At 45.5% G+C, this 27,171-nt stretch overlaps 1 protein-coding gene across 10 annotated transcripts in view; it reads right to left on the reverse strand.

Moving 5' to 3' along the window:
- Positions 1–27,171, reverse strand: part of FGFR3 (fibroblast growth factor receptor 3) — a 125,031-nt gene that overhangs the window by 38,243 nt on the left and 59,617 nt on the right. For all 10 annotated transcript variants that reach the window (XM_078678618.1, XM_078678616.1, XM_078678615.1 and 7 more), the window contains one exon: positions 12,464–12,633. In XM_078678618.1, coding sequence (XP_078534744.1) covers positions 12,464–12,633 — 170 coding nt within the window. The remainder of the gene's footprint in view (positions 1–12,463; positions 12,634–27,171) is intronic.

Here is a 27,171-nt window from a genome sequence, read left to right on the forward strand (position 1 = left end):
CTTTTGAGCTTGTTGGCCAGGTATTCAGGTTTGCCTGTATGCAGGGCTTTGTGTGTGAGGCAGGCTGTACGGAAGCTGGCTCGTTGGTCAATAGGGAGCCACTTCAGATCCTTAAGAGCTGGGGTAATGTGCTCATATTTCTTTGTTCCCGTAACCATTCTTGCTGCGGCGTTTAGGGTAGAGGTCAGAGGTCGCAGGTGCGATTTGGCTGTTCCAGTCAGAGTAGCAATGCCGTAGTCAATTCTGGAGAGTACCAGAGCTTGCGTGGCCTGTTTCAGGTCTTTCGTGGGGAGGAATGTTTTCAATTTGTAGAGCAGTTTCAGGTTCAGGAAAGCGCTTTTGGCAGTTTTTGAGATGTGTTCTTTCATATCCAGTTTGGGGTCAAGGGTGATCCCTAGGGATTTTATGGAGTTCGATGGAACAAGAGGAACATTCAGGGCATTTAAGGCTTTGAGCCATTCTAGAATTTGGGGATTTTCCTCTTTGTTTGAGATGGGGAGCACTTCTGTTTTTTCTTCATTGAGTTTGAGGTGGTTGGATGAGAGCCAGAGTTGAACTTCAGTAAGTGTGTGGTTCAGTCTGTGGATGTCTGTGATTGACGTGGTTTCCAGTAAGAGTTGTGTGTCGTCCGCATATAGGTGGAAGGGGATGTTGGCTTTCCTTAGAATTGAGGTGAGGGGCTCCATGTAGATGTTGAAGAGTTGTGGAGAGAGTACTGACCCTTGTGGTACTCCTCTACTGATGGGAAGAATGTCCGATTCGCAGCTTTTAATTTTGATTCTTTGTGTGCGGTTGTTGAGAAAGGAGGAGAACGATTTTAGGACAGTCTTTTCCAGGCCCGCTCTCTCTTGGAGGACTTTGAGTAGCAGGGCATGATCAACTGTGTCAAATGCAGTCGATAGGTCTAAGAGGATGAGAAGGCTGCATTGGTTGGAGTCGAGCGACATATGTAGATCATCCAGGACATTAAGGATTGCGGTTTCAGTACTGCAGCCTTTTCTGAACCCTGATTGGTATGGGTCGAGAAGATTCGTGTTCTCTAGGTGCTGGGATAGCTGAGACAGCACACATATTTCCAGAATTGTAGGTAAGAGTGGCAGGTTCGAGACTGGTCTGAAGTTGTTCATATCCTGGAGGTCAAGGCCCGTTTTTTTTAGTAGTGGCGTGACTTGACCTATTTTAAGGCAGTCAGGGATGGAGCCCTCGCTCAGAGAGCTGTTGATGATCTTGGCCCAGATAGGGGCTAGAGTGAGCTTCAAGTCTTTGGTCAATCTCGGGGGAAGCTGATCAAGGGAGTGGGTTGAGGGTTTGGCGGTGGCTATGAGTTTGCTTATCAGTTCAACCTGGATAGGTTGGAAGGAGGACCAGCGAGTGGTTGTGGTTGTTGGACTGAAGTGGGAAGTTGCAGAGGGGTGGGAGGAGGGCATAGTGCAGAGTGATCGATCAATTTTGGCAATTTTTTCGTTGAAGAAGCTGGCAAAGTCGTCACATTGGGATTTGGACGCCACCATGTTGTCAGTCACGGGAATTGAGATTTGGTTCCTGATGATGTTGAAGAGTTCTTTGGGGCGGTTTTTAGCATTGTCAAGGGCCGAACAGAAGGACGACTTTTTGTTCTTGATATGGTTATAGTAGATTTTGCGGGCTGCCTTGAGTTGGTCCCGGTTGGGGGAGGAGGGGTTGGACCTCCAGGTTCTTTCCAGGGATCTTAGGTGTCTTCTTTCTTCGTTAATGTCAGTGGAGAACCAAGATCTGGAGGGGATACTTCTTTGTTTTTTTAGTTTCCTCTGTGCCAGCTGATCTAGGACGAGCTCCAGGTTGGAGTGATAAAGCGAGGTGAGTTCCGTGGTTGAGAGGAGTTCCGTCGAGTTCGGAAGGAGTGAGCTAAGACCCTTTTCTAGCTTGTCAGGGGGGACTCTCGATAAGTTTCTGATCCACTTGGGGGAGGTCTGAGTGGGAGGGACAGAAAGCGCTGAATGATTGATATGAAGAGGATGGCGTGATGGTCTGACCAGTCCACTGGGATGATGTGGTCAATTGAAATTGTCTTTCTATCCGCGATGATTGCATCCAGGGTTGCTCCTCTGTGGTGGGTTTCCTCTGTGCAGTGCTGGGTCATGTCATGGTCATGAAGAAGGGAGGTGAGAGATTGGATGAGTGGGTTTTTTGTTACATTCCATCTTAGGTTTAAGTCGCCCAGAATTATTCTGAAGTCGCTGTTGAGAGTGGTTTGAGTGATCAGATCCGTCAGCCGAACGCCAAATTCGGAGGAGTTGCCCGGGGGATGGTAGAGGAGAAGGCATTGAAGTGGAGCGTGGTGAGGTGAATTGAGGTTGATCGAAAGGCATTCGAAGGAGTTGTATATGACGGAGGGAGATTCAGTGATGGAGAGGTCACTTTTGTGGATAATAGCTATTCCGCCACCTTTATGTACGGGCCTGTCTTTGTGTATAATTGAGAAACTGGGCGGCACCAGCGTGTCCATGATGGGGGTGGATAGAGTGTTTAGCCATGTTTCAGTGATGAAGGCTACATCCAGGTTGTGGGAGAGAATGGTTTCAGCAATTTCTGTTGCATGTTGCATAGATGGAGTGGCTTAAGCATTGACAAAGACCATGGTTTGAGAAGAACACTGAGCTCTTTCATGCAGCATGAATGTCGCTTTGGCATTGCACCCGAGTAGCAAATATCAGATAAAAAAAGTTCTGGGCGTGAGAACACCACAACACACGATTAGCACTGCACAAAGATCTGACAACTACGCGTGACTTGGATTTGTTAATTTTTCGCCATTCTTGGCTTTCTGCAAAGACTAGCACCCACAGTCACATTCACAAACCCAGTGAGGGCGTGCGCCTGAAGGCATGTGAGTTAAGACAGCGGTGTGGGAAGAGATAATCCTCACATATTTCTTCTCTTTTCAGGGTCACTTAATGTACCCATGCTTACAATATTATAGATTCCAGCAAGGATTTGGACACCACCATGCTTTGTGAAATTTCATGTGATATGTCATAATGAATTCCACGGAAAAGAGAGCAAAGGATAAGCTGCCATTAGCTGCACTTGAAGAGTTTAAGCTTTCTATGCCTTAAAAAAAAAAAAAAAACCTCTCCACCTCTCACCATTGCACAAATAGACAAACTTGTGAAGACACTCTTTTTCACATCCTTCGAATAAAAAGAGGCTGTAAAAAGGAGGCATGTAAAAGCTAAACTTCTCCACCCCCGCTCCTGTATTTGCTTTGACATTTTCACCACGTACTGAGTAAGAAAGGGTACAACCTGGAAAGAAGGAGGTATCACTTTAGAAAATACAGTGAGCTCCTAAACCATACTGATCCAATTAGCCAGCCCGAAAAGATGATCAATAAATAAAGCACGTTTACCATCAAACGTTTGTGATCAAGATAAGAAACTCGATGCAGAGCTGGACTCATCAGCAAGCTCGGTGAATTCTAATATTCAGCTTTTTATATTGTGCTTACAGCCCTGGGATTGCCCAATTCGAGATGCTTTTAAATGAGTCAGGCAGAGGGTCACAGAATTATTTTCTTTCAATAATTTTATTGCTGATAATATAACTTGGCTGTATCTACTGGCAGTTAGGGTGATTTGGTGAGGCTCACACTTTTTGTGTGATGACAGTTCAGTATTGAAATAAGAGTGTTTACGTAAGCTAAAACCCTTTGTACATCAGCCATTGGATCTTATGTTCACTGCTGATAAATCCACCACCAATCCACATCTTCCAAAGAAGGCTTTCCCATTCCTTTCAGGTGCAACTGGGGTCATAGGTCAGAAAGTGCCAGGAAAAGACTGGTGGTGACGATCCAATAGAAGATCCGTGGATATGAGCATGCCCCAGTCCCTGTGTGCAGTCACCTCCTGATCGACAAAATGGCGGCTCAGAGAGGAGCATCCTTGTGTGCGCGTGCGTGTGTGTGTGTGTGTGAGACAGGCCTACCCAATGCAGAAACAAGTTATCCTTTACTCAGAAGAAGTTATCCTTCAGTTGAAGGGCATAGGGTGTGAAGTGCTTCACTCTGTCACCAGCATGTGCAACACTCCTCACACGGAAGTATGGTGAAACAAGGATTGCACTACACACGTAGTAGTGAATGCGTGTGAAGTGACGAAACTGCATGATCAATGAATTGCAGCACTAGGTCATGCTGCTATGCAGCATTTGAAGCTTTCATTCAATCTCACTGTGCATGAACATCTCGAATAAAATATATTTAAACATGAAAAGAAATTTAAATAAGGGACTGCAGATTGCTTACTGGTTTACCAGAAGGCATCACAAATGCCACAACCCGTTTGCTGCCCCATGGGCCATTCATGTTCCACAAAATGAACCCAACAGTAGTGAGCCCTCTCGGTACACGTGCCACATCAAGTCACTTGTTGCGGTGTTGAACCTTTCCAAAGGCTTTCTCGCTCTGCCTAGGCCGGGTGCAAATCTTTTCTTGAGACTGGAGCATACTGAATCGCTGACCACCCTCGAGACTCATCTCGTGTATGCCAATAATCCAGAAGAGATTATGGACTGTGCGAACGCTGAAAACGGTGATGGCGCAACAGCAGGCCTTAATTATATGTGCATCTGTGTCTCCCAGGGAATGCAAAGCTCTGATCCCTCTTAAGCACTAAGAAGGGGGGGGAAATCCTTGGTAATGTCTGTCACCTTGGTACCAAGCAAGGAAAGTGGCAGGCATCATCTGACCAGAGGTCAGTAATTAGCAAGTAAAGAATGTTAATGACTTGGCTGCCTTTTGAGAAGGGTGGCTTTCACCATTGAACATGGAGTGAGGACACAAGTCCCTTCCTTTGTAATGATAATTGGCTGTGCTGCGGTGAGCACCTTCTGCTGGGCCCCCAAGACAATCGGCCTCTTCTCGACACTGCGAATCTGAAGAGGCGTTAGGTTTGTGTTTCTTTACAGGGGCCGCACAGCTGAGAGCTACACTCTAGGCTATGAGAACCTGGAGGTAGACTTTCGCTGTGGTTATGTTTATTGGAGAAGTCAGAGGAATGTCATCTTTTATCCCTAAAAACCTTATGGCTCGGAAGTTTAAGAGAAAAATAAATGAACAATTGCACGTTTTTGTCAGCAATTATAGTCCTTATGTCCACCCACTATACAATGCACAGTATACTTTGTGTTAGGTTTACCCATCCCAGCAGCATCAGTCACCTGGGTACCTTGCTATGTACATTACTCTGGTTATAAAGGTTACTCTACTCCATGTCCATATTGTGGGTCGATACCCATTGACCATAAAAGAGGTAAAGGTGAATATTGCATACGGTGCTATTGTAAAGGATCGCATTTAATATATACATACAATTTATGCTGGCTGTTTAAATTCATATAAGAACACCTACACGATGTTTGAGGAAGAAGGATGCTTTTTTTAGTTTCCTTTTTTGCTCGTTCCACTTACTGCTTCATGATGTACAGCCGCGTCTGACTGGCACAGCTGATGTGTGTTTTGCCCCTAATGGCACACAGCCCAGGGATTTTGCAAGGTGTGGATCAAGATGAGGTTGGTTTTGTTTGGTCTCAATTCTTATCTTATTCTCTAGTCAAAATCTAGGTTTGAGGAATACAAACATTTCTGGTATTGCAGTCCCGGAGTTCCTTTGAATGCCCCGCATTCGAAGGACCGCAAAACCGGAAAGGTTTGCCTCATCTAGCCTATTCCAACCCCAACCACTCCATATTTACACCTACTTATTCTACTACTGAAGCCTATATATATATATATATATTTTGCGTACTGGCAGTCAGTCACCCGTAGGTAGTTATACTTAGGACCTATTTCCCATAAACTATGCGTTTTTTGCTTTGCTAATAACTTTAGAGAACTAGTTTTGAAAATTCCGTAAAGATTTGTCAAACGGTGCCAATCACTTTAGCTGCTGTCTAGAAAGTTTTGGGGTAATTCGTCAAGCAGGGACTGAGAAAAAAATTACAAGCCTTACATGTTTGGGTTCCTTTACTACACAAAATGCAGTGGTATAGAAACCCATTATCTCACCGGGAACAGTGAAATATGACAAATATTTCACAGTTCCCTGCCCAACAGGGAATTTATCATCATAATGACAAATCCCAAAACACTCGGTCGAGCTTTACTCGTCACGGCTACGAGGATTATATGGCATGCAGGGACCACATTTTCACAAACTGACAAAGCTCATGTTTGGGTGCTTTTATTGCACGATATGCAGTGGTTTAAAAATCCAATTTCACAGAGAACTATGGAAAATAGTTAAACAGTGACAGTGGTTAGTTGCTCTCTTAAGAAAAGAGGTTTTTTTCCCAGCTAACTACCCCAAAATAAACAGGTTATGTTCAAAACATACATAATGACTAATATGTGAGATAAGATCCTTTGCTGACTTCTCGGGAATCCTTTTGACTCATGGTTTATGTAATTAGAATTTCTCAGTGCAAATATATATATACATTTACACACACATATATATATATATATATATATACATACATATATCTCTCGAAGACGTACCCTTTTAGGCATAGGGTGACGCATAAATTATGCACACAAAAAAAACAGAGAACTCTGGGTAGTTCTCAAGTTTAGGTGGAAAGCAGCTCTTGTATAGAGCACTCTCAACACCAGTGACACTAAAGTCGTCTTTAAGCATAGTTTTAGCATAGTGCCATCCACGCCGAGGTAGAAAGAAACAAAGTGTTTCACCATTTCTACAGCAAAGTCTTTAAGCATAGGATAAACACAGTGCTGTCCATGCTGAGCTGTAAAATGACAAACGCCATAATAATGTGCCTGGAGTGGTAAATTACTTTTGTCATTTTACAGAAGATGTTATTATTAAAAGTGTGAATTGTAATTATCACTTATGCATGTTATTTGACTGTCATGTTTATGGATTGTTTGTAATTAAACATGGCCGTTTTATACCCACGCAAAATCTCTTTGGTGATTCCTATGTGGGTTTGCATGTTAGTCAGGGGGAGGTGGGGACATTGCTGGGGGGTCCGGGTCCTATGCCAAGCGCGCCATTCATGAGGCGCGCCCTTAGGACCCGGCTCCCGCCTCCGGTCTCACGGGATTGGGTGGCCGGCTCGCCCAATGGGCGACCGGCCACCCGCTTCACTTTCGGGTCAAGGGGTTCAGGCGGCGCTTCCGGAGGGGTGAGAGGGCGGAGACCTTTGGCCTATTTAGGGACGAGTCCCTGTGGCCTCGGTCTCTGTTCCTGCTGCCCCTTCGTTCGCCTGGACCTTCGTGCCGACGCTCCTGACCCCCCGAGGACTGGTTTTTGCCTTACTTTCAACTCCCACCCACCCGTCCCTTAGTTTAGTGGCTTGAAGGGGGCGTGTTGCGGTAATGAGACCTGCGATCAGTGAATAGTGACTAACACAATGGACAGGAGTCCGCCTTGCGCACTCCATAGGCCAGCACTGAGGGGGGAGACGGTAAGCTCTCCGCTGGGAAGAAGTGACCACCGGCTGGGGAGGCTAGGGCGACAGATTTCGAGCCTCCTTGGTCCCTGGGCAGCCTGGTGGTCGAGGGTGGGCCCTGGTAATGGCGGACAAGGATCAGAGGTTGGGGCCCACCACTCTAAGGGGCAGGTGCACGGCACCTAGCGTAGGATGCTCAGTTGCGAGATGCGAGCCCGAGGGCCCCCCTTGGTGCTGGGGGGCATGAGGAACAGATCAATCACCCCCACCCCCACCTCCACCTCCCCTCCCAACATGTCCCCCACCCCACACTGGACTTCAATCCCTGCTAGCAATCGTAACAACCGCCCTCGTCGCCCCTGCAACCCTCTTTCTGACCTCGACACACTCACTCTCCTCCGTGCGTATGACCCAACCCCCCAAAATGACTCATCCACCACACACCTCACCATTCCCACGATACACTCAAACTCCCTTAGACACCCCACACTAAACAGCAGAATCTCCAACCCCAACAACCTTAGAAAAGTCCCTCTCTCCCTAGAACCCTCTACCGCCCTCAACGCACCCCGTCTCAACGCACCCCGTCTCAAATGCACTCTCCTCAACTGCAGATCGGCCTCGAAACATTCCGCTGCCATCGCTGCTCTCCTCTTATCGCTGGACCTTGACCTAATCATTCTGACTGAAACATGGCTAACTGAAGCCTCGTCACCTATAATGGACATTCTGGTCCCACCCAATTATCACATAATTAGACTTGACAGGCCAGGCAAAATAGGTGGTGGAATCGCATGCATCTATAGGAACAACCTATCCGTTCTGAAAGGCATATCCACCACCATAGCATCCCCAACATCCTGTGAATACATTTGCCTCGACATTATCAGTGAGGGTAAACCGATATGCTCTCTACACAGCATTTACCACCCACCCAGAGACAACCTCATCTTTGCCCAACAAATCATGGATATGATCTCAACCAACTCCGGACGGCAGCTCACCCAAATTTACCTTGGCGACTTCAACCTCCACTGGAATGATCGCAATGACGCGGTGGTAAATAGTCTTAAAAGTTTCCTCAATGCCCTTGACCTCACCCAAATATGCAACAGCCCGACCCACGAGAAAGGCTCTATCCTCGACCTTATCATCTCCAAAGAGGACTCTATCCAACTCGAGTCTATCCAACCCTGTGACTGGTCAGATCATCATACTGTCACATTCTTCATCAATATAAAAGTTAAATCTAACCCGGCTCAAACGTCCAAGCCCAAAGTCTGGAAAAGAGACATGAAAAAACTCAACCCAAGCTCTCTGCCTCCTAACAGCTGCAATCTCCTAATACCACCGCCCGGCGCTCAGGACGTACAATCACTGACTGACCACTACCTCAACGCTATTACCTCAATAATAAATGAGGCTGCACCTTTGCAGTTAAAAAGAGTCTCCACTAAAATCTCCAACCCATGGTATGATGGAAGTCTCAATGAGGATAGACGAGATATGCGACTGGCAGAACGCACCTGGAGATCAGCTCCCTCCGCACTGCACCTAAAAACGCTGAAGAAAAAGAGAAACGCTTATTTCAGGAAAATAAAACGCTCAAAACTAGACTTCTTCAGCCTCCAGCTCGACCAAGCAAAAAACCGTCCGAGAAAATTGTTTGAGCTAATCAAAACACAATCCAAGGAACAACCCCAACCACTCGGCACTGTGCCCGAAGCTCCCTCCTGTGAAGACTTCTCCGCTTTCTTTATCCAAAAAACTGACAACATAAAGAGCGATCTCCTCATTGACGCAAGCCTCTACTCCAAACCCCACTGCATAGCACCCAGTGAACCTAAAAACAATGCTACATGGTCATCCTTTGGTACATACTCTGAAGAGGAAATTGGTAAACTGCTCAGCACCTTGAAACCATCCAATCACCTCACAGACCCCCTTCCGGCTAACGCTGTAAAAGACTTTGCCCCTTTGCTTCTCCCACTCTGGACTAAAATTATCAACGGCTCCCTTCAACAAGGAACCATACCTGACTCTCTTAAAATTGGACAAGTCACACCTCTACTAAAGAAACCTACGGCAGACCCCTCTGATCTGAACAATTACTGTCCCATCACTAATATCCCCACTCTCGCCAAACTACTGGAAAAATGAGTACAACTACAACTGACTAAACACATTGAACACTTTGATCTCCTCAACCCTCATCAATCAGGCTTCCAAGCAGGACACAGTACAGAAACTGCTATGACCCACATAATTGACGACGCACTTCAAATGCTAGACCAAAACGACACCTGCCTCCTCATCCTTCTTGATCTCTCCTCAGCTTTCGACACCGTTAAACATGAAAAACTACTCAAACTACTAAGCACAAGAATGGGTTTATCTGGAACTGTTCTCAAGTGGTTCACTTCCTTTCTACACAACAGGTCGCAGAAATTCAAGAGCAACAACCTGATGTCCTTGCCAATACCTGTAACACTGGGCGTCCCCCAAGGATCCTCCCTATCCCCAACTCTGTTCAACCTAGTTATGGAACCTCTCACCACCTTGCTACAAGAATCCAATTTACACTTTCACATGTACGCAGATGACACCCAACTATATCTCAAACTACAATCCCCCAAAGACATTTTGCTCCTGAACTCAACGATCAGAAGCACCCAATCTTGGCTTGCCGATAACCATCTCAAACTCAATGCTCTGAAAACGGAGTTCCTTCTGATCTCACCTCCGGCGAAGATCTCCACCACTCAAAGTTGGCTCAAACAACTAACGGCACTCAATGTCCAACCCACCATAGTGGACTCAGCAAAATCTCTAGGCATAACTCTCGACACCAATCTAAACATGCAGCAACACATCAGCAAGGCAACCAAGGGAGCGAATTTCCAAATAAATACCCTGAGGAAACTTAAACCGTTCCTACCAGCCAATGACTTCCAAACCGCAGTACAAGCACTAGTCATCCCTCGAATAGAATATGGCAGCGCCGCCCTCTGCAGACTCCCACTAACTACCACTGCACCCCTAAGAGCCTCTCTAAATGCTGCAGCGAGGCTCATCACTGGGTCAAAAAAGCACTCTCATGTTTCCCCTGGCCTGAAATCCCTGAACTGGCTGCCTTTTGAAGCCAGAATACATCTGAAAATAGCCTGCATGACCCACAAGGCGGTACACCTGAAATCTACCGGCTACCTCACTCAGACCCAGAAGTTGACAATCTCTGGCGGCGCTAGAAACACTAGAGGCACAAACAATCTTCTGCTGAAACCCCGCAGATTCCGGAAGGAAAAAACATATAAACGCTCCTTCTCAGGAATGGCACCCAGAATCTGGAACTCACTCCCCCCCCCCGAAACTAGGCTCATCTCTTCCACTACACTCTTTAAGAAAGAAGTGATAGCTATCCTCATGGCAAAATACACCTGAACTATTAATTCGGTCTCCTTAAGATTATGCACAGAACTGTATTACTTGTTTGATACCGCTGCATATGTGCATTACTTGTATTATTGATTTACTGATTTACATGATTGTCTTTGCCCTCATTTATTTGTACTGTAAGCTCCTCTGTTTTTACTGGTTTGACTATGTTCCCTAATGTACCCCTCTATGTAAAGCGCTCTGATATCTGCAAAGATCTTGTTCGCGCTATATAAAACTTTCAAAATAAAATAAAATAAATAAATCACAAATGTTATTATTAAAAGTGTGAATTGTAATTATCACGTATGCATGTTATTTGCCTGTCATGTTTATGGATTGTTTGTGATTAAACATGGCCGTTTTATACCCACGCAAAATCTCTTTGGTGATTCCTATGTGGGTGTGCATGTTAGTCAGGGGGAGGCGGGGACATTGCTGGGGGGTCCGGGTCCTATGACTTTTGTCATTTTACAGAAGACATTTGAGGTAAGCAGATCTAGAGTGTCGCTGGTTTCGAGAGTGCTCTGAACAGGAGCTGCTTTCCACCTAAACTTGAGAACTGCCCAGAGTTCTCTGCTTCTTTTTGCATATATATTTATATATGTGTGTGAAAAAATTCAAGTCCGATCGGACTTGACTTTGTTTCCTATACACACACCCACATACACTTGAGAAGTGAGAAACAAAGATAACACATACATCTACATCAAATACCAAGCAAGATGATGCTGCCATAAAAAATTCCACACAGGATTTCTCCAACTTGGTTTGTCTGGGCAATAGCGTTGTCCTTTCCCATCCTGCAACATAGCAAGTACCAACTCGAACCATGTAGTACTCCCAGGTCACAAGACCACATTGGCAACATTTCTTTCTACTTCAACCTTTGCCAAGACTAAAATCTGTAATTAAAATATCATAAAAACCAAACAAATGAAAACAATAACTTTTAAACTAAGATCAGTATATATATACGTCCATCCATACGTTCTTGAACCTATTCAACCATCTATCCTACTCATCATAAATGAAGCCACTACTCATCCTGTTGGGCACCAATACATCTCCTTATAAATCCATCTATTCACTAATCTAAAAAAAAAAAAAGCCTATCCCTCCTCCGAATTTGTGTGCACTCAACCCACCCACAGATCATATCTACCAAGTCGAACACTCATCGCTACTATTCCTTATTTACACCATTAATCTACACATTTATACACTTTCCGTGGCCTTCCCTCGCACACTCACCTAATCAAAGTATTGGCAACACGAAGTTGCAAGTACCTTTAGAAACGACACCTGAAATTACAACTGCTGGCAAAAAGAGTCCTTCATTTTGTGTAATTAAGAGAAATCACCTTTAGATACAACAGGTTGTTAGAGCCCACGAAAAGCAGAAACCAGTATGAGTGAGAAAAACATCTTCAAAAGGTCGCTCATCAGCATAAGTCACTTATATAACTATATATATAATATATACAAAAACGTGTTAGAAGCAACTACACTGCTGGTAAATCAGCAACAAGAACAGCTAAGATGGTGGAAAAGGAATCATGTGAGTGACTCTTACCTTAATGCCCCCAATCCGATGCTCGCCTTTGAACTCCTTGCCGTTTTTCAGCCAGGTGATGGATGGCGTTGGCTTTCCCTCAGCTGGGCATCGGAAGCGCACCGTATTGGCTGCAGGCACTGCGAGCAGTTTCTTCTCCATCCATTCTGGTCGAGTGAATTGTGGTGCACCTAAAGAGAACCATGTTTTCAGTGTTGATATGGATCTGGCCTTTGGTCAGGCTTTGAGTATTAAAGATTGGCTTTTTTTTAGCTTTTGCTTTCACTAAAAACATTTTATGTTTGTATTGGTACGGTGTGTGAATGTAAAAATATATATTGCAAATTAGCTGTGGAGCACTAGGAAATAATTTAAGTGTACGTCGAGTGTGATTTTCCATATATGCATGAGATTTTACATTCCGTCACACAAATTTCCAATGCGATTAAGCGACTTGCCCAGCGTCAAAATTGTGGCTCAAGTGCCAGCGGCAGGTCTCGAACCCAGGTCTCCACTTTCCAAAGTTAACAACTCAGCCACTCCACCCAATCAATACAGGTGTCTTCGGTTCTCAAAAGTGAACACGATAGAAAGCAGGATAAATCAGAAAAGGAAACAATGATTTTGAGTTGACCAAAGCCAGACTGCATCTATTGATGAACATACTGGACAGTAAACCCAGGCAACTGCATCAAAACCATGCCATGGAGCTATATATGCATAGGCGCCTACGAAGCTCCTCAGAATAAGATGTCAGAGCAGGGGTTAGAATATTTCTATGGACGAACATACACAGATTTATATTTATTCACGCTTAATAATAATTATACAACAGTATATTCACAGGAAGGGTGACGGAGAACAAAAACCTGCAACTACTAGTTCACACAAATGCAGACAGACACAAGTGCACCCACCCCAGCAGCAGGCACTCCATCATCTGCACTGCGTACACTGCAAGGAAGCCGTGCAAACAACTGTTCTAACGGGAGGTCAATTCAAAACAGAACATAGGGCTAGATGTAGGTAAATTGGATTTACCGATTCATAAATACTGAATTTTACCGATTCGGTATTTAGGATTCAGTAAATCCAATGTAGGTAAAAAAAATCTGTAAAAAATACCGAATCGGTAAGATTCGGTATTTACCGAATCGGTAATTGCCATTGATTCCTATGGGCCTTGAGGCCCATAGGAATCAATGTCAATACCGATTCGGTAAAATTACCGAATTGTCAAGGGGGACAGGGTGTCACTTTGACACCCTGTTGCACCCATGATTCTGGTTTGTGGTTAGTGGAATGGTGTGGCTCACCGGTTAGAGGCGGCAGACCCGGAAGCAGAGGACGGCCCGGGACCAGGGTTCAATTCCCGACGCGGCAGGGTCGTGGACCAGGGTCAGTGGACTCGATAATTCTCGCTTCGGTGCCTACTCTAACCAGGGATCACACTCGGCAACTCTGGGCATTAGCTTGCCTCATTTCCACAACGGCCCCCCACATACGCCGGGGATGCCTGGTTTCACCTTGGAGATACCCAGTAGGGACCATCTCACAGGGAAAGCCAGGACGGGTTCCCCAGCGGTCTACAGCGCGGAGATACCCCATGTGGGGTGATTCATGCGCTTTACAAGACATCATTACATTACATTACATTTGTGTGCCATGTGACACTAAGGGCATGTATGTGTGTCACATGGCACAGGTGTGCATGTACACAGGAATTCGTTATTGACCATGAAAAATAACGAATTTTTAAGGGCCTGTGGCACTATTTTAGGTGCCACCTACATCTAGATTTACCGATTCTGTAAATTTACCGATTCGGTATTTTACCAAATCGGTAAATTTAATGAATCGTTAAAATGTGGGCCCCCTACATCTGAAAAAACAAATACCGGTCGACCGGTATTTGGTGTCCTACATCTGGCCCTTAATTTCAAAAAGATATAACTCAAAAGGAAAGCGGCCATGGGAAAGGTTCAATGTGCACCGCCAGTAGTGGAAGGTTACAGCTAGTGAAACTTTGCAAGCCGAGTACCGTACTGCACAGATGCTTCTTTCAGTGCTTGCAGCAATATCTAGCCGTTCAACAAAGCTAGTTAAGCTTTGTTGAACGGCTAGTTATTGCTGCAAGCACTCAAGGAAGCATCTGTTTGTCTAGAACCCAAATGTGACCCTTTTATCATATATGGATGGGTTCAGTGCTATTAACCAACTAACGAACTACTGGCTCCTGGGAACAGAATGAAATGTTTTTGCATCTATTCTATCACTGACGTCTACCTGTACTGTCATAGAAAGGTGCACTTCCAACCAAGTGATATAGCAGAATCAGCTCATAGCGCCCACATTTAAAGAAAATCTCATTTAAAAAAGGGGGCCTAAATAGTTGAGTCTGTTTGTCACGGGAGGGGCTATGTTAGGGGTCCTGAATGGGGCAGAAGAAGCAGAGATGGAAATAAACACAGCAGCTGTATGGTGTTCAACCTTTATACTGGTGTATGTACAGATAACAGAACAGGCACATTTGTAGAGCACATGTTCACTCCCAAGGGGGTTGTCCAGAATCACAGGATATTACGAGGAAGTCGGGACTCGAACCTGGTCCCCAGTTACAATGCCAACAGCTCGGCCGTTAGCGCCCCCTCCCCCAAAAAATTATTCAAATATGAACCTGATAAAGAACTCTATGACCGTTGGAAACGAACAACGTAAGCATAGCGGGTTCATGCACGCAACACTAAAAAAAAAAAAAAAAAAAAAAAGATGAACCGGGCCGTGACCAGCGTTGACACTATATCCACATTCCTCCCGCGTGGTCTCCGGGTACTGGAGAGGACGAGGGGAGATTACCGCCTCTGGGGCCGCAGATTAGGCGCCCGAGACGGTGAAAGGGCCCGTCAATCCCCGCCCAGCACGAGGGCCCAGCTCGGCAGACAGAGGCCCTGGCACCGGGCGCTTTCAAAGGCTCCACAGAGAGCCCTCGGCGCCCCACGGGGCCGCTGCTGCCAGCCCAGGCTCCGGGCAAAACAAACACAGCTTTCGGAGGGCGACGCGAATCATCTCAAACCCGTGTGCGTCTCGCTCGCTCCTGCAACACTCACCGCAAGAACAGCCGCCAAGCTATGAATTACCAGCCGGCTGCAATTAAAGAAATTAATTTGCATTTCATTTGGGGTGGAACTTTACAGCGATAAATGGCACAGATCTAGCAGTGCTTGGCGCGCGACACCACTACATTGTATGGACTCCGTTTATTACGAGGGTCTTCTAAAGTAATAATCGTGCACACGGCACGGTGGCCAGGGGTCCCACACACAGTGAGCATTACAGTCACGGTTTTCACAATACTTTACCCCACTTAAAAAAAAATGATAAAAAATAATGTGTGTGTGTGTTTTACTTTGTTTTTAGTTACAGACCTGATTCAAATCGGTAACTAAAAGTAAAAAAAAAAAGAAAAAACGCGGCCACAGCATTTTTGAAGGTACGCACATGCGTACAAACTGAGGTAGGAGTCGCGTACACTTTTTTTTTAATGTATTTAAACAATGTTGCATAGTATCGCGGATGGTGTGCAGGGGGCTAAAAACCATTAGCAAAGCCAATAGGTCACAAAGTTGGGACTTACCGGCTTTACAAATGCATCTTTAGAGAGGGTCGATTTATCTCCAAAGAGGCAGATTTACATGTGTTCCAGCGCTGGATTAACTAACTGCCCCTGGCAGAACGCAATTTAGCTAGCACCTCTGATACTGTTTGCAAAACTGCCATTTAATTCCCCTCACTGCCTGAATTTCTGTTGTCTATTTTGGTGACCGCTGTCACGTTAGTCACGTCGATTGAACATTATAGTCCTATTTCTAGTTTGAAGAAAGTCTCGGTTTTTGGGTTTTAAAACTCCGGTCACCCTAGCACAACAGGCCTGGTATCAGAAAGGACTACCCGGCAAGCAGAGCTGACATACCTACTTACACAACAGCTACAAAATGGTCTTTTTGCAGACAGACCAGAGGAACTACATTACATGTCTGAGATTGTGCTTGCGGTGCAGTGTGCAGGGAGGTGCGAGTCTGTGTGGGTGTGCCTCAGGGCCTTCTGTGGCAATGCTCTAGTAATTGTGTGTATGTTCGTGCTCCCGTATGCGTACACCAGTGTGCACCCACGTGCTCACAGTACTTGGTTGTGTTGAGATTTGCTATGCATTTTATTCTGTATTGAAATGTGTGTGGGGGTGTAAAAACCAGTGCTCATTCTTCAATCTCTTGCCCCAGTCATGTCCTTTCCACTCTGACTCCCCCATACACCACCCTCTTTGAGCCTGTTGTACAAACATGTGAAGGACAAAACAAAAGCCTGCATTACTTAATATCGGTCTGATTCTCCGAAAAAGAAAACCATGTCCTGAACACAGGAACACGTTGCAGACAATTCATTGTAGATTTAGACCCCACTAACAGCGTCCTCCTTTGCAAATCTTCGAGGCCACTAATAAAGGCATGCTTAAGACAGTGCTCTACTGCGCCCCAAATCCACTTCTTTAAATGAAAACCATGACTTTAATGGAACCCACTGGGAGGAATGGGCTGCCAGAATGTTTATCTTACTTAGCAAAGAGTTAATCTTACACGGCAGATGTTAATGGTGTGGAATGTACCCTTTCTTTCCTCTAGGGGGCAGTGTTTGATAGCGGCTGCTTTCAAGTGATATGAACCTTTACCCACAACAGCACTGTGGAACGAAGGCCAAAAATAACGAACGAGAAAATGTGTCCCTTATCCGCAAATCCAGCTTGGAAAAACAGTAATAACTAAACGTTACCCTACAGCCCTCGCCCCAGTCATTACTAATGATGTGACCCCACCTCCATGAGACGGGAAACAAGACATTCTGAAGAGAAAGAAAGCCCACTCATTGAGTGAAACAAGTAGGCTTTCCTTCTCCCACTCCAGTGGGCTCAAATCACCCGACCGCCAGGCCGCCTAGACCAGAAGCTCCTATGTCAGACAGGGAAGCAGCCTTACTAGCCGCCACCTATGACTCCTCCCCTACGGAGTCACCCAAATCCAAAATTCAAGTCATCACAGGTCACCGGAAAGACCGACCCATCGTCAAAACACAGAGATTACCAGTCCTCACCGCTATACCTAGAGAGACTAAAGAGGGAACCACCAGTAATCAGGAGAAATTCACCAACTGCCTCCTAATCAACTGCAGATCGGCCTCACTACACGCAACGGACCTAGCCGAAGCCATCCTCACACATGACATTGACGTTGCGTTCCTCACGGAGACCTGGCTTAATAAGACATCCCCTCCCTGCCTAGACATGCTGGTTCCACCCGGCTTCTCCCTCATCTCCAAAGATAGGATTAAACAACGAGGAGGTGGGGTCGCTATCATCCACAAGGACAGCTGGAGCATCACAGAAACCTCCTCCTTCGAGTATGACTCCTTTGAATGCCTATCCACCGTCATCAAGACAAAAGACAACGACTCTCTACTGTGCCACCTACTCTATCACCCCCCGGGCAGAAACAACGAGTTTGGAGAACAACTTTCAAACCTGATTGCACAAGACACACTTGGCGACTCCAAAAACTTAATTCTTGGTGACCTGAACATCCGGTGGAATGAGACCCACAACCCTCTAATCAAATCGCTATCTTGCCTCCTTGATGAGAACAACCTCACCCAACACTGTACTGAGGAGACTCATTACAAAGGAGCCACACTGGATGCCATCATTGCCCAAAAGAATTCTATCACGGTCAACCACATACTACCAGTTGACTGGTCAGATCACCACATGATCTTATTCCACATCAATCACCCCATCATCTCGCTTAAACCTCCGCAAGACCCGCCTAAATGGTCGAGAAACCTCTCCCAAGTACCCCAAGACATCTTGGAAGGTCAACTAAGCGCTCTTCTTCCAAATAACACAATGCACCTCTCGACCAACGACCTCGTCGACCACTATAACTCGGGGGTAGTCTCCATACTTGACAATCTAGCCCCTCTAAAGCTCAAAAGAAGCCGAGCCACTCCATCCAGAACCTGGTTCACTGCGGACCTCAACGCAGAAAGAAGAAACCTGAGAACCAAAGAAAGAAAGTGGAGAAACAACCCAACCGCCATTCTCCGCCTTCAACTAAAATCAGCCCGTAGGAAGTACAACAACCATATCAAAAACAAGAAATCCAGCTTCTTCAGCGAGGCATTGGTCAAATCCAAAAACAGACCCAAAGAACTCTACAACATAATCAGACAACAAACAACAAAGCCCCTGCCCTCAACCCTACAGGCTTCCAAAGAACTCTGTGACAACTTTGCCAACTTCTTCAACGACAAAGTCCTAAAAATCGAACTATCTCTAGACATCAACAACCCACACCTCCAGAAGAGCTACTCGGCCTCCCCAGTGGCACTCCCATCCGACTCCTTTCCCTCCCCCTGGCTAAGCTTTCGCCCCGTCCAGGAAACTGAGATAATCGCGCTGATCTCGACCTCCAAACCTTCAGCACACATCTCAGACCCCATCCTCCCATCTTTAATCAAACAAATGAAGCTTACCTTAGCGCCCATCTGGGGAAGAATCATAAACAGCTCCTTACAAAGCGGTGTGGTCCCCGATTGTCTAAAAATGGGACAAGTCACTCCTCTTCTGAAAAAACCCGGTCTCGACTCAACTGACTTGAACAATTTCAGACCAATATCCAACCTCCCTTTACTCTCGAAAACACTTGAACGCTGTGTACTCCTGCAACTGACGCAACATCTGGACAACATCAATCTCCTGGACCCCCTCCAATCTGGCTTCAGACAAGGCCGCAGCACTGAAACCGCGATGCTGAACATCATAGACGACATCCATGGATCTCTTGACGCTGACAAGTGCTGCCTCCTCATACTCCTTGATCTCTCAGCAGCGTTCGACACGGTGGACCACAAGCTCCTCATCATGACTCTTCAAGAAAGAGCCGGCCTTGGCGAGGTAGTTCTCAAGTGGTTTTACTCCTTTTTACACAACCGTTCGCTACTAATAAAAATCAAGAACTTCACCTCCGATACCCAGCAAGTCAACAAGGGTGTCCCTCAAGGATCAGTGCTCTCCCCCCAGCTCTTTAACATCTACATGGAACCACTCGCTAAGTTACTCAGGAACGCCAACATCCACTTCCACCTCTACGCGGATGACACGCAGATTTACCTGGAAACCTCCTCTCTTAAAGACATCCAGAGACTCAACGATGTCCTAAATGAAGTTCAAGACTGGCTGACAAAGAATCACCTGAAACTCAACCACGATAAGACAGAAACACTCCTCATCTCAAACAAAGAAGATAACCCTCAAATCACCGAGTGGCTAAAGTCGATCCATGCTCTCAAGGGTAACCTCACGCCAGCCGACTCCGTTAAATCCCTGGGCTTCACCTTAGACCCCAAACTAACCCTGACAAACCACATTAAGAACTCGGCGAAAAGCGCATTCTCCAACCTCAGACTTTTGAACAAAATTAAACCTTACATTCCCAACAAGGACCTCAAACTAGCCACGCAATCTCTAGTTCTATTAAGACTGGACTATGGGAACTCAATCCTAACAGGCATCCCCAAATCGCACCTGGCTCCACTAAAAACAACACTTCACGCGGCAGCAAGAATGATCAAAGGCTGCAAAAAATATGATCACATCTCCCCGGCTCTCAAAGAACTCGAATGGCTCCCTGTGGAAATGCGAAGTACCTTCAGAACGGCCTGCCTAACCCACAAGGCCCTCCACACCGGCAAACCGGAATACCTGGCTAACAAGCTCAAAAAAGCAGGCCAAGCCAGAAATTTGAGAAGCTCTAATTCCCTGCTGCTCATCCTACCAAAAGCCAGAAGGAAGAGAACTGCGGACTGCTCTTTCTCAGGAAATGCCCCCAAAATATGGAACGCCATCCCCCCGCACATCAGAACTCTACCGTCCTATGTAGAATTCAAGAGCCAACTTAAATCCTTGTGCCTTATCCGCTCCCTTGGTTATGGATAACTTGGAGCTGCAAATGTCTCAGAATCCATGCGGTATTGTTGAATCCAGTACCGAGAAGCCCTGCTGTCCGAACTTTTCTTCTTTCCAAATTGTCTCTCGCCGATTGCTTTTATTGGGTTTGTTTCATGTTGTTCTCTTTTTCATGCCCACTACTGTGAAGCGCTCTGATACCTTCGGGTCTTGTTAGCGCTATAGAAAACTTCTAAATAAAAATAAATACATTCTCACCATCCTCCAGTTTTTTTCTGTCTCTTTCTGAGATGAGGACTTTAGGATCAAAAACGCAGGTCCTGTCTAGGTTTGGGCCACATTGTGTATTTCTCTTTTTCCAATACCTCTCTCTTTGCCGCTCTTTGGAGTCATGAGGGCTTTTAAGGGCCCTTGCAACGCTTGGAACTTTAGCTACTAACATGGCAAAGTTTCTCTCCAAACTGGGCCTTGGGGAGAATTAGTTTAATTGTACAACTAAAGGAGTTGAAAAGAATCCTACGTGGAAGAATCCCAATGGAGATGCCTCCGGTCAGCCTGCCAAAGAAGGGACACTAGCAGAGCTGATGAATGCGCAAGTGTAGCAAAGTGGATGGTTCGTGTAAATGTGGATTTTTATTTTCTGCGTTTAGGCAGAAGAGCGAGGCAAATCCCCCAGATATCGCGCCTCGGCAGGAACAGGTAAGCATTTTCAATTTAAGCTGTGAACTTGCTATACCATTCTCTTGCTTCATTTTCTGTGCCATGGGGAAACACGATAAGGAGAAGAATCGTAGATCTCACACTCCCTCCACTTTGTTTCTTGCTCGATATCCTTCTCCTACAATATGGGGAAATCTTCAGAATTTTCAGCTGAGGCCAAGATTAAAAAATTGATATTAGAAACCTTGGCTGAAATGGCAAAAAAAGCAACAAGTAATAAGTCTGAAGCGGAATCTCAATCAGAATCTTCTGATGCTGACAGTGGGGAATGGGAGATCTCCCGTGAGTAACAAATGAGCAAATATTTAGGAAAGGACTTATTACCCTGCATTCCTTCCCGTACATATAGGAAGCCGTGACTTACACAGAGACTCTTCTAAGGAAGTTTCTTCATGATCCTCAGATGGATCTTCCGATTCATCCACGAGCTATGGAGGTGGTTCTCCATGAATGGCAGGACCCAGTTAAGACTGTTGTTCAAGTTCATGCAAACACTATACCCAAATGAAATGGTCACTAAGCTTCCTGGTGCATTATCAGTGAATTCTATAGTGGGAAGTTTGGTGAGGGGAATATCAATGACAGAGGACACAATTTTGAAAGATGCCACAGAAAAAAAGAATTGACTATGCCCTGAGGAAGGCCTATTTAAGTTTTCATTTGGCTTTGATGGCCGGAGTCTGCGGAGCACACCATACGCTTTCTGATCCCCTCTTTCAGATTTCAAGAAGCATTAGAGGAGAGTACAGAATTTTCCGCTCTCCTGGAGGTTATGGAAACGCAAATTGAGTTTCTTTCTGATATATCATTTCATATTGTCAGAGCTTCTGCTCTGGCAGGAGGAGTATCACCAGGGGCTAGACTTAACCTATTCCTTAGAGATTTGTACACAGATTCAACCCAAAAATCATCTTCTTTTAAGATGCCGTTAAGGGCACACATCTTTTTTTGTCAACAACTCTAAGAGAAATTCAAGCAAACTGCGAAAGAACGGACCAGCTTTGAGAGTTACAATGCTCGAGGGGGACAACTAAACGTTAATGTCATTTCCAAGGAAAAAAAAAATTGCAAACAAATGCGACAAAATTCTCTCTTCATGCCAAGAGTTTAAGTGGAGATTTCAAACACTTCAAACAGCACAGTGTTTCTGTGGCCTCTTGTGGATAATGAAAAAGAACAAATTATTTGCCTGGGCCTAAAAAGGACGTTTTTCCTAGGGCCCAGATCAAAAAGCGCACATATTTTACATTCAGCGTTGGCTCTGTAACTGGTCAACGCAGCTACACATTTTACATTTATCTCAATCCATGAGTACACACAAGGGCAGGGGTCATTGCTTTTGTTGGTTTATTTTTTTCAGTTTAACTTTCCCCCTTTTTTGCCTTCATGAAGAATGTGAAGAGAGATGCACTTTTTGGCAGAGCCCTACTCAACTGATGGTTATCTGCAGTAAATGTGAACACGCTCTGGCCTTGAAAGAATTGTGCAGCGGTATATTTAATTAGGAGCTTTATAAAACGCAGTGCGTCTCCTTTTGTCTAATCAAGTCTTGGGTATGGCTTTGGCTAAATGCATGGGTCGCTGGAGTTCAATCCGTGAGGTAGGAACCTGTTCGATGTTTTCTGGTGAAATAAATTCTACAATACAAAACACAACTCTAAATCACACAATGGTAGGGCCATCCCATACAGCTAGATGCATTTAAAAAAAACTGAACTGAAGAAAGGAAGCTCGGACAGGACTTCTAGCCTCCCTGACAATAGTCCATCTACTCATGAAACTATTGGCCACATTTTTGACTTCACTATTTAATAACAACTGTAAATAATGAAGAACACTGAACTGGAAATTTTCCACTCAAGAGAGATACCATTAGCATTCAACAACCCTGCCACAAGTTAAAATTTTACATCAGCAATTAATGCCTCCGACATCCGCCTCTATAGCTGCTCGAAACGATGAAATGAAAATAAAATTTATAAAGCGCTACAGCTGCCCTCAGGCGTCCAGGCGCTAAAATGGGACGCAAGAGGCGGCCGTCCGACGCATGGAAAAGGTTAGCACGAAGTTATCTGGTAACATGTTGGGCAAGTCCTGATGTGAGATCAACAGACCTTTGAGCCACCAGCTTGCCAATGACACCCCTCCAATTCATGCCTTTGAGGGGGCTTTGGACTAGGAGAGGGCGTTTGCCAGATAAGGAACACTCTATATTCTGGGTTGGCCATCAGCAGACCGCCGGCACGATGGCCCAGTCACAGGCCTTGTTTTGCTGGGACAATCAAGACCATTTAGACCATGGGTGCTGCTGTGGGTAGACACCAGGCACAGAGGCCCATTTAAAAGCAGTCTCTTTGAAGGGCACTCCGGACTAGCCAGCAGGGGCTTCACACTAACACAAGAAACATACAAAATGCAGCATCCTGGTTCTGCTTCAGAGCCAGTAATAACAGAACAGCAAATAGATGAGATGCCGGGAGGGCTGGCAGCCATTTGAATTGGCCGCCTCCATCAAGGTGGTGTTTTTGATCCGAAGGTATAATCTCTTGGGATTCTCACCTCTGGTTTCAATGTGAAAGGGTCCAATTCTGCTAGTTTTTTTTGTGGAAGGCCACTAGGCGGCAGTGCTAAGACACACTGGCAGACTTTGCTGCAACGTTAGCCCTCTTCAGAAGAAAGATGTAGTCTCCAGGCTGGAGGCTGGTTATGAAAAGACATTCTGTAGGGGATTCCTCGGCTGCAGAAATGCCAGCGTCGTTGGAGGTATCCAGTGTAAATTTTATGCCACTTTTTTTCTGCCAAACCGCAGCACAAAATGGGCGACTGAGATTCTCCTTCTCAAGACGTGATCTCAAATACTAATTAACCCTTTATCAATCAGAATTGGCAACAAGACCGACTTGTGAGTGACTTTAAAATCCACGCACATTAATGACTGCCCTCCTTCCATCTGTGCTGCTGCCAGAGCAAAATGCCATGAATTATCTAGCTATCTAAGACACTTTAATAGCATTACAATGGCATATGTGTGCTCCTGAAAATTAAAGCACAGGCAGCTGGACAAATAAACAAAATGATCACAGCTGTGTGTAGGGCAAGCACTTTTTTTTGTGAAAGCACCCAACTCCTACCCAAACAAAATATGTACTCCTGGCTCCCAACATGTGGGCGGTAGCCAAAGTCCCTCTCTGGTAACACATAATTGTCTGGCGACAGCTTCGCAGCCCAGACAGACCATAAAAACAGCACAATCTGCGACAAAATCCACCACTATTTTTACATATAGAGAAACCTGCCAAATCTTACTTTGCCTAATTTGCAATGTGATTATCCTGTATGGTATAAATGCAACCAGAAACAATGCAATACGCCCAGGCAGGTGGTAGATGGGCCAATCACATTTTTGGAACATAAAAGAAGCGCTCCCAAACTCTCAAAGTTTACTAGCCACTGGCCGCATCCCCTGGCCAACCCCGCCACATCCAGATGACGCACATTTGGCTTCCAATGCTCCAATCACAGATGCTATGAGGAATCCTAATTAGATAGGGAGAAGGGAAAGCCAGAAGAGCCACCATGTCGTCTGTTCACCTTGCCAAGACCAGCATCCAGTGACGTAAGAGAATTCACTCTCTCTCCCGCTTGTCGAGCCTAAAAGTAGCACTCATGCTACAATGTGGAGGATGGAGGAGGGTCAAGTGCTGCCACAATTCCGACAAGCAGAGATTACTCAAATGCAAGTGAATCCATCAAAGATTCAAAGCAGAAGACCCAATGACTGCCAATGACTGGACAAGAAGCGTGTAAGCCCCAAAAGTACCAGGGCCATTATAACGGAAGTCCTGGGTGGGAATTTACAAGAGACGCAAACAGACCATAAAGATCACAGAAGCAAATGTTGGAGGAAGAATCAATGATGCAATTTAAGGATCATCTGAACACCATCAATTTTTATGTACAAACTGTATACGAACAAGCTGTTGATATCTAGCAGTCTTTAACTTAAAACTCAGCTAGTAGAGGCGGTAATGTTCTAAGGCATAAAACATGACCCATAAGTAACAATGACATCTCTAAGTCTTAACAGCTTTAAACATTTAAACCTACGTGTTTCCATTAATATTATGTGTAGGAATTTTAACTACAAAAGGGCTAAATTTAAATTTCGTTTGTAAGTCTGCCCGTTTTTCGGAGGTAGCAGAACAAAAGTAGATTTGATAGATTCACCAGACAAGGATTAAGCAATTTTTGTCAAAAGTGGTAGGTGAAATTCTTGAAGTTGTACCTCGATGGGGTGGGTGCAGCAAAATAGGAATGATCTCAACACGGGGGTTTGTATGGCATTGGGGTTTGTATGGCATTGGGGCCGTAGGCGGGGTGAAAAGTCACTCCTTTGTTTAAGGATGCCAGACAGTAAAAAACGTGGCTTCTGGGGAAAGTCACTGGGTCGAAAGGGTGCTGGGTCGGCCAGAAGGGTTTGTGGACAAGCCTAGACAACCTTTAAAAGGTTGGGGCCAAGAGTCAGACAGCATCTTTTGCTGGGAACCCAGAACAGCTGCTCCTCTCTGTAGGCCCTTCGTTCCAGGTGTTTTTTTGGCTGGAAGCTGCTGGTGAGCTTGGATTTTTCTCACCCACTCTGACCTTTGACTTTAGGTTCGGAGCAGGTGTTCAATTACTGTTTCACTGTTTGCTTGTTCTTAGCGTCATGGTCTTGGTGGCACATTGCTTGGTCCTCTTGGCTGTATATTTGGGCAGGGTGGGCTCATTGTTGGCAGTGAGACTTCTGGTCACCTTGACAACTCACATAAAATATGTTCATACAATTGACTATATGGACATTAAGGCGGTGGTTTGGAGCCTCAATTAATTACAGATGGCTGGGGTGGGCCCTTCCACGCCTGCTTCTGGTCCTCTCTGTGGATAGGGGCTCCATTCTTGGGCCCTTGGGATGAAGAGAGATGTGGTCAGCAACAGAGGACCCAGTTATGGCACAGCTGACAAGACTGCTCTCTGTCGGGTGCCATTGGGTCATCCAGGTGATGATTCTGGCATGGTAATTCTTAGGTTTGCATCCGAGTGGCCTTTGCTCCTGCTTTCGGGGGAGAGGAGTAATCAAAATTCTGGAGGACCTTCACAGTCACAAGTCGGGCCCAGGTTTTATTTTTTTTCAGGTGCAGTGAGGATCTGGGGAGGAGTCTGACGATGGGCTCACATAACTGAATGAGGATGGAGGAAGGACAGGAATTATTATGTTGTGCTGACTCTAAACGAGACATTAAACCATGGCATGTGTATCTTACAATTTATGTACTTTTTTATTTTTACAAAAGCTTTTTTATGAGTTTTGAATGTGCATTCCCTTCAAATCGGTTTAATAAAATGTGTATCACAATAGTGGGGAGAGAAGCAACAAAGCTCACTAATCCTTCTTCACTAGCAAAGTATATAATACCCAAATGGTATAGTGAGCTAATTGAATAAAGATCCCTCTGTGAGGGGAAAGAATAGCCCTAACCCACAACTTCTGGCATGCTTCAACATTGGGCTTTTCCAACAATCAAGATGCATTCTTGTGTTTGGATGGGCTCTACCACGTTGTGGAGCTCAAGATATAGGTCTCGGAGACCCCAGTCTGGACCACACACCCGCAGACCCAAACGAGTCAATGACAAGTCACCAGTTCAGTGCCAGTAAATGGGCCAAGTTAATTACAGTGCAAGCCAAACATCCTTTATCGGAATCTGGATTTCTGTCCCCACCCCCAGTGCTGCTCTAAGAAGTGTGAGATGAAGACCCCCCCTGGTGACGAGAAGCAATCTTTGAGGTAACTCTTTCACCCAGTCTTTAAATAGAAGAGTGATGGGTGGGTAAGTCGACCTGTCCAAGCACACAAGAATCTCCCTCCGCGATGGCCACTGCAGAAAAGGAGGTGGCGAGAGTCCGCCTGGCCTAAATAGGCCTTGGCAGGGGTGGAGGTGACAAGCAAACCGCGCAAGTC

Source organism: Lissotriton helveticus, chromosome 2_2, assembly GCF_964261635.1.
Source record: "Lissotriton helveticus chromosome 2_2, aLisHel1.1, whole genome shotgun sequence".
In the NCBI taxonomy this organism is placed as follows: domain Eukaryota; kingdom Metazoa; phylum Chordata; class Amphibia; order Caudata; family Salamandridae; genus Lissotriton; species Lissotriton helveticus.